Genomic DNA, 8,651 nt, shown 5'->3' with positions numbered 1-8,651 from the left:
GAGTTTGTTTAACGTGCTGTCCCAAGGGAATCTGACTGGCTTCTTAGACGGCCACTCACCGACAGACAGCTCTCCAGCTTCAGAACCTCGCGGGGCTGGCCCACATGGCTGCCCTGGCGTGCCGTGGAGAAAGTTAGCTGCAGAAATGTCTCCGTGCGTGAAATTGTAGCAGCATGTCACTACCCCGCCCCTGCACGTACTTCCAGGGGAAAGCGCGGCTTTCAGAGCTATTTGGTGACTTGGCTTTTCAATAAATAGACGCGTCTCTTATCTATTTATTCCTCAAGATGTGGCTATGGGATCTGGTCTTAATTTTGAGAAGAGATGTTTATTGGGTGAGGTACATTATTAGTCTTGCTTTGCTGTGTCTTCATGTCATTTTACTGAATAATCGGGGGATGATGTGCATGTATATCATTAGCCAGCATCTCTTTACTACTTGGGCTTGATCAGAATCATTTGAGATTAGGTTCCAACTCTTCCATCATATTTAGCATCCGTTCATTCATCAACTGTTGAGCCTCTGTCATGTGCTACCAAAATAAATGTGGAGATAATGCTGTAACATTGTTTGAAACAAATAGACAAATTATAAAAGGAAAGAGCAAATCTGGAAATAATTATGTAAAATATTTAAATTTAGTGTTAAATGTCATTTGTTTTACATGAAGGGACAGATACAGTTCAAGAGATGCAGGACTATTTTGGTAGTCCATATTCACATAATTATTAGGAATTTGACTTTCAGCAGGATTATTGACCTGAAAACATAAACATGGGTACCTTATGAAGTATTGCATTTAAGTTTGCAATCTGTTTTTTTATAACGTATTAAATAAGAAATAGTGTGTGTGTAATTTATTTTTCTCTTAAAGTGCTTTACGGTCTGTATAAATCAGCTTTTTACTTTCACCTTTTTTTTAGTCTCTGACGTTAAGACTTCAAGACTATCCGTCTTTGTCACATCTTGTTGTTTATGTACCATCTATCCATGGAAGTAAGGTAACGAATGGATTAAAGTCATTATCAGAATGTTTTGGGACTACTCATGCTAAATATTTGTTCTTTCTTCATGAATTCTTCAGCATAGGGCTTGTCTAAAACAATGCCAGTTTAGCGATCCACCTAAGACTGGGAGGACCAGTCTAACTTGAACTAAGCAGAATAAACCCAAGTCTCTTTATTCCAAGTGGAACATCAGACTTTCAAAATCTATTAATTATTGAGACCATTTTATATGCAAGAGTCTGTGCCAGGAATTATATAGGAAGCACACAAAGGAGGAAGAAACTAACCCCGTTCTTAAAAATACACTTGGGTTGGGGAAGAGAAATGTATTTGGAAACGGGGAAGAGAGAGAATAAAAGAGCTACTCAGAAATACACCATACACTAATAATTTTTATTAAATTAAGCTTGCTCATCAAATTTTCTTAGTTTGGCATCTCTCCTTGAGGAATGCTTGCCATTTTAGTGTAGCCAGAGTTAGGGTGTGGCACAGACTTCCCCCAAGCTGACGACTTTTATTTTCCACTCAAACATCAAGATGTTTTACTAAAATTTGTTGATTTTTTTCCCCCTCATAAGTCAGTGTTTCTATTTCAGTTTGTTGTAGATTGTGAATTCTTTAAAAGAGAGACAAGGTCCATACAGCTTCCTGTAACTCATCTTTTTTCCTTTGGTAAGTATTTTGATTTTGGAAATCCTAAGACTTGCTTTTCTTTTTAACAGTGCTGATTTCTTTCGCAATAAAGCACAACCGTGTAAAAGACTATTGTGTATTTCAAGTGTAGTCCTAGAGTTAGCATGTGATGTGTTCATTCGTTTGACTCTTATTTAATACTGGGCCAGCCGTCATCTTCTGAGAAGGGAACTTTAAATTAAATGTATCCATGATCACATACGTTTGTGTGTGTATGGGGGTGTGTTCTCATGTGGATTTATACTCAATATTGGCCCTTTTAATAAAAGGCTTATTATAAGATATAAATTTCTACCTGCCCTGTGACAGTTTCAAGATTTCTCCAAATACATATAACTACATATTCTCTTACATTTTATTATGAAATAATTTTGGACTTACAGAAAGAGTACAGAGCTCCTGTGTACCCGTCACTCATCTCTCTATAATGTTGGCCTCTTAAACAATGCAGTTGCCAAAACTGAGCAGTTAGCATTAGCACCATACTGTTAACTGAGCCACAGGCTTCATTTGGTTTTCGTTGGCTTTTCCACCTTTGTTCTTCTCCAGGTGCCCACATTGCTTGAGTTTTTATGGCTCTTTCATCTCCTCTGATCTTTTTATAGTTCCTCAGTCTTTCCTTGTCTTTCATCATTTTGATACCTTTGAAGAGCACTGGTCAGTTATTTTGTAGAATATTCCTTGATTTGGATTTGTCTAAAGCTTTCCTATTACTTGGTGTTATGCATTTTTTGGCAAGAATATCACAGAAGTGATGAGTACTTCTCCATGTATCCTATCAGAGGACACGTTTTATCACTCACTGTGTCTGATCACCAGTGCTGTTAACCTTGGCCGCTTGGTTAAGGTGGTGTCTGCCAGGTTTTTCTACTGTGTCGTTACTGGAATTAATAAATGTTTTGGGGGAGATACTTTGTGAGTAACCTATTTGTATTTTTTATTTTTTCAAAATGACCCACTAATCTTAACATCCATGGGTTCATCTAGTCTGAAGCAGTTATCACTGCTGCTCTATATTTTCTAGAATTCTTCCCAAAGGGAAGTTGTCCCTTCTTCCTGATTTATTTATTTATTCAGTTTTTATGTATGTCAGTAGTGGACCCATACATATTTATTTTATTCATTGGGTTCTAATCCAGTACTATTGTTACGTTCTTGTTTGTTTAAGTTTTTCCGGCTTTGGATAGTGGAATCTGTATTTTGGTTGTCTCTTAGGCCACTCATGAAAAGAATCTATTCTACTTGATAGAGGAAACTTCCTGTAAGATTTTTATCCCTCCTCTACCCTTTTTTGGTAGGAAAATACTGAGAACAGTACAGAAATGGCAACTCTATCACTTAGCTCCTTAAAGATAGCACGCTTATGAAATGAGATCTACCAAGAAAGCATACCGTATCGACCCTAGAGATATGTATTGGTTTTATAAAGCACATACATGTGATTGAAAGGCATTGCAAATGTTTTTTTTTTTTTTATCCAGAGTTTTTTGAAGGAGGATTGTGTTTTTAGGAGTTTTTGCCTTCATGCCAGAAGTCAGAACCTACCAGCTCTTTTTTAATATGAAAAATCTGTTGGCATAATTTAAATGTTGTTTAAGCAATTTGTACTTTTGTCATTCTTTGGTGTTCTAAGCAATACGGTACTTTTAATTTAACAGGATTGTCTTCAAGGAAAGTGAAATTAAACACAAGCGGCCTGTTCTATAACATAGAGCTTCTGAACTTCGGACAGGTAATAATCCCGCGTATAAGAAGGATGTGATTTTACTTTACTGTTTAGTAAAACAAACACGTAAACTTCTGTTTTTGTTTTTGTGGTCAAACCATTAGATATACCAAGCTTTTCAAGTCAACATAGACAGCAAGTGCTCAGGAGTCAAAGGTAAGTGTATTTTACAATAAAATATAAAGGTGTTGTCATTTGAAGAATCAGTATGTTTTCACTTGAATTTCCTATATGTATGTGAAGTAAAATGTAATATAATAGAAAAGCTGTTTATATTTCCAACAAATTTAACATAGACCCTTTCTTTACACATTGCGGACCAGTAGTTTTATTGCTAGCTTTACCTAGTGGTCAGATAAGTTTCTATTGAATGAGTACAAAAAACATTTTACATAAATGTTAAAGGCATGCTTTAAAATTAAGTACCCATTGCATTTTGAAGTTATTTATTGCATGTTCTTACAAGCTAATATCTTTTTAAAGTATGATACTTTGTAAAACACTGTGTAATAGGAAGCCAGAATTCTCGTGATCCGTCCACAATGTGTTAATAGTAAGCATCTTTTTTTAAAAATATATTTTATTGATTTTTTACAGAGAGGAAGGGAGAGGGATAGAGAGTTAGAAACATCGATGAGAGAGAAACATCGATCAGCTGCCTCCTGCACACTCCCTACTGGGGATGTGCCCACAACCAAGGTACATGCCCTTGACTGGAATCGAACCCGGGACCCTTGAGTCTGCAGGCCGACGCTCTATCCACTGAGCCAAACCAGTTAGGGCAGTAAGCATCTTCTGTTTTAGTTTTAACACCCACTTTTTAAAAAATATGTTTTTATTGATTTCAGAGAGAGGGAAAAGAAGAGGGAGAGAGAAAGAGAAACATTGTTCAACTGCCTCCCTCACACACCACAACTGGGGGTTGGGGATCGAGCCTGAAACCTGGGCATTGCCTGATCGGGAATCAGACTGGTGACCTTTTGGTACACAGGACGATGCTCAACCAACTGAGCCACACCAGCCCAGGCTTAAATATCCACGTTTTAAAAATACCACATAGCTTGCTGTTTTGTTATAATAGTAATTCAGATTTAGCTGCTAGTGTTTTTCCAGTTTCTTAGTCCTTCTCAAATGCTCTAATATCTTTTATGAGTCTAATATTATAAAACACTAGTGCCCGGTGCACGGATTCATGCACATTGAAAGGAAATGAATTAGAAGGTGGCCGGTGGGGTGCAACTGGGCGAGACAGGCTGAACATGCCCTGGAGCCAACCTCCCGCGGTCCCTCCCTGGCCGGCCGAACCTGGGCTGGCACCGTGACTTGAAGGGCGTGTACGGAGTGAGCTAGGTCCCTCCAACAGGTGGGGTCCCTCTGCCTGGCCTGCAGGGATCAGGCCAAAACCGGCTTTCCGACATCTCCCGAGGGGTCCCAGATTGTGAGAGGGCAGTTCTTGGGTGATGCACCCCAGAATTGGGCTCCCTCCTCTCTGGTTCCAGGGTGTGTCACCCGAGAACCACCACTGCCAAGTCACCGCAGCTCAGCAGCTCCTGAGTTGAGCCTCTGCCCCCTGGTGGTCGTTGTGCGTCATAGCTACCAGTCAGATGGTCGCTTAGCCTTTTATACATATAGATTATTATTTAATCATTCTTCATAATTTTCTATTATGTGATGTAACTCTTACTGATTTCTTATGAACTATAATTATAACCACTATAGTTAGGTATTATAGTAGTTTATATAACATTTGGTGTGACATAAGGGTAGTAATACATGTTTTCGTTTTGTTTTCACAGAAGAAATAACTAGTATCTATAAACTTCACATTCCCTGGTCTTATGAAGATTCGCTAACCATTGCACAGTAAGTATATGAAAGGGTTTACCTTAAACTTTTGTTTTTTGAATAATAAACATTCTACTAAGTTTATTTACATCAGAGTGGAAGCATTAAAGTGCCTCTTAGTAATACATAGGTATTCCTAATGTAGCATTGTGCCCGTAGGTAATATAATATATGGTATTCTTAATTAACTGGTACAGAATGTAAACCTTCATTGCTTGAAACATGAACCCTTTCCCACTTCTCCCCGACTCCTATGTCCCGGAGGGAGCATTCAGACACCGTGATATGCCGGGAGCGTCCCTCCGTCACCATGCGCCTCACACCCAGCCTCCTCTCCATTACCACGCTGTGTTGGGCCGAGGACTGGCTTAGCCGTGTTATTTAATAGCATTCTGTATTTGAGAATTGATAATTAAGTTACTTTTCAGGGTCCCATCTTCAACAGAAATTTCTCTGAAACTCCATGTTGCCCAGCCAGACAATGACAGCCACGTCGCGTTATTAAAAATGTACACGTCTTCCGACTGTCAGTATGAGGTAAGCTGCACGTTGGCTTCACTTTTAAGGTTTAGTTAAGAATAAATGGCAGGTGTATTTTTTTAAAATATATTTTATTGATTTTTTACAGAGAGGAAGGGAGAGGGATAGAGAGTTAGAAACATCGATGAGAGAGAAACATCGATCAGCTGCCTCCTGCACACTCCCTACTGGGGATGTGCCCACAACCAAGGTACATGTCCTTGACCGGAATCGAACCTGGGACCCTTGAGTCCGCAGGCTGACGCTCTATCCACTGAGCCAAACCGGTTAGGGCACGGCATATGTATTTTATGTTAGCTTCAGATACATGGTGATGCAGAAGGCAATAAATACTAGAAGTAGACATTCACAAAAAAGAAATAGACATGTATATTACTTTAAATATCCTCCATTTTACCTCTTAGCACCACCTCCGTATTTTCTTAGCTGGACCACTGAATGTATGCATCTTAGTAAGTAAGAGAAAATAAAATTAAAATTGCGACTGAAGTCTAACCTTTTCAATTTGGGAGCAAAGGTCCTTTGTAAATTGAAGACCATCATGAAATCAGCTGTGGGTTTCATTCACTAATCAGCGTGATGCTCATTTGTTCCTAGCTCTTGGATAAGGTCCTTAAGGCCTTCTTTGCTTTTCACTAACTATATTAGTTTCTGTTAGTCATTAATCCGTGCAGTTCCGTGCCTATTGAGTTTGTGTTACAATCACCTAGATGTCCTTGTGCTGAGAGAAGGGAAATAGAGCTCCAGGGTAACATGTTATTAACTTACGGGTTCATGCCAAAAGAGTCCCTCCCTGTGTTAGAACAGGCCAGGTTCTAAGGACTCCAGGTGGACGTGGCTGAAGCAGACATTTGTGGTGACATCACAGGTTTCTAGCTGATGTGAAATACCTTGATTCCACTTAACTGCTCTCAGTCATTTAATAAATTCCTTTAGCTTGCATGATCTAGTAATTTGATATGCTCGTTAGTTAAGTATTTTAGTTAGTAAAGGGTTACTATGTACACCATGGCATTCATTCAGTTGTCAAAGAATTAGAATATGGGAACATATTTTACTGAACAGTAAAATTACCCTGGAGACACATTAAATGTTGATGGTTCAGAGGATTCTTTTGAGATCTTGAGTGCCTTTAGGTTTATTACCATAAAAAAGTTAATTTCTATTTAATAAAATGCTCATTTTAATAAAATGTGACCTGGGGCAGCTTTAGGGAAAATAACATTTTTCTTAATGATTTTTTTAAACCAGGTGACGATTAAGACTTCCTTTCCGCAAATACTTGGACAGGTAAGAGAGACCCCTGTTTGGTTATTGATTGTCTTGTGAATGGGTACTGTAAGGCAGGGGTGGCAGACCTCTGTAAAGGGCCAGAGAGTAAATACCAGCAGACCCCCCCATGGCCTCTGGCCACGGCCGGCACCCCTGCAGCTGCTGCTGCTGCTGCCTCCTCCCTTCCTCTTCTTCCTTCCATGTTCATGAAACCTAAACTCCGTTCTCGGCACACGGGCCACACTGGCCACCCTGGCTTTAAAGGGTGCTCTCATGTGTGAGACTTCCTAGGGCTGATTCCTGATTCTCAAACAAGTTCATGTCCTTGGCTAAATGGATGTCATATTAAGATTTCATGTTGCTCGTACGTTATAATTCATAGCCTAATAAAATCTGTAGACTCCATCATCTAAATGAACATTTTCAGAGAACTTCTGATTTTGTGCATGCTCAGTTTATAAAAGGTGGGAAGTAAATTATATTCAATAGACATGTTGAAAAATAGTTTAAATTTATTTGGAGAGTGTCTTTCTATAATTCATAGGTAAATAGTGTTACAAAAATAATTTATCAAGTAGCGGAACTGCTATATTATGATTCAACATCATTATAATTTACAGAATTGTACAATAGATAATACTGATTTGTCAGAGAAGTTATATAACTTTAAAATTCATTAACATTTTTATTGTGCCTTTTATTACTTTCACTTTATTTATTTTTCATGTTTTGCAATCATGGCATAGCAGAATATTTTTAATTTAAATCATTTAATCCTATAATGATAATAAAACTTACAAGTCAAAATTAAATTAGAAACTTTTTTACTAATATTTGCAATATCTCACTTGATCCTCACAACAACCTGATGAGAACTAGATTGTAAGTATTGTTACATTTGTGAACATTAGAAAATTATAAGTTAAGTGTAAACATTTTGTGCTACATTAGAAAGAGAAGATTAAATGTTAGTATAAGTTGGAACATAGCCTCATGGAGAATTGTAATAAGTAAAATGTTAAGGGATCAATTATTACGAAAATTTATCTCTTGGAATCCATGCTATCGTACTTTTAGTATGTTCAAAAGGCATGTTACTGTGCATGGAGGTATGGGCCGAGGACATAACATACTGTATTCTCATATCATTCTGGTGCCTCATAATTTAGGTTAGTGACAAAGAAGAGTCTAGTCCAGGGGTGGGCAAACTTTTTGACTCGAGGGCCACAATGGGTTCTTAAACTGGACCGGAGGCCCGGAACAAAAACATGGATGGAGTGTTTGTGTGAACTAATATAAATTCAAAGTAAACATCATTACATAAAAGGGTACGGTCTTTTTTTTTTTTTTTAGTTTTATTCATTTCAAACGGGCCGGATCCGGCCCCGCGGGCCGTAGTTTGCCCACGGCTGGTCTAGTCAGTTCAGTACTCTGTAGTCGAGCATAATTGAAATAAAATGAAATAAATTGACTAAATTCCACCTTTAAAAGGCAGGTTTTGTGGGAAATTTATTTGACTTTTTGTGCAGGTTTTTTTAATTTTGAAAAAACTTTAATCACAATTACC

The 8,651-nt window shown here is 38.1% G+C and overlaps 1 protein-coding gene across 1 annotated transcript; it reads left to right on the top strand.

Moving 5' to 3' along the window:
- Positions 1-924: 924 nt before the first annotated feature.
- LOC102418349 (GPI inositol-deacylase-like) lies at positions 925-7,102 on the top strand (the record flags this gene model as incomplete). The annotated part of the gene is made up of 7 exons (XM_014451019.2): positions 925-1,002; positions 1,605-1,680; positions 3,360-3,433; positions 3,532-3,583; positions 5,224-5,290; positions 5,701-5,809; positions 7,064-7,102. Coding segments are annotated over 7 exons (495 nt in total), but the record flags the coding sequence as incomplete, so codon positions are not given.
- Between the last annotated feature and the right edge of the window lie 1,549 nt (positions 7,103-8,651).

Source organism: Myotis lucifugus, unplaced genomic scaffold (genome assembly GCF_000147115.1).
Source record: "Myotis lucifugus unplaced genomic scaffold, Myoluc2.0 scaffold_6400, whole genome shotgun sequence".
NCBI classification, from domain to species: Eukaryota; Metazoa; Chordata; class Mammalia; order Chiroptera; family Vespertilionidae; genus Myotis; species Myotis lucifugus.
Note: the sequence above shows the minus strand (reverse complement) of the source record. Positions and strands in the feature narration are given on the sequence as shown.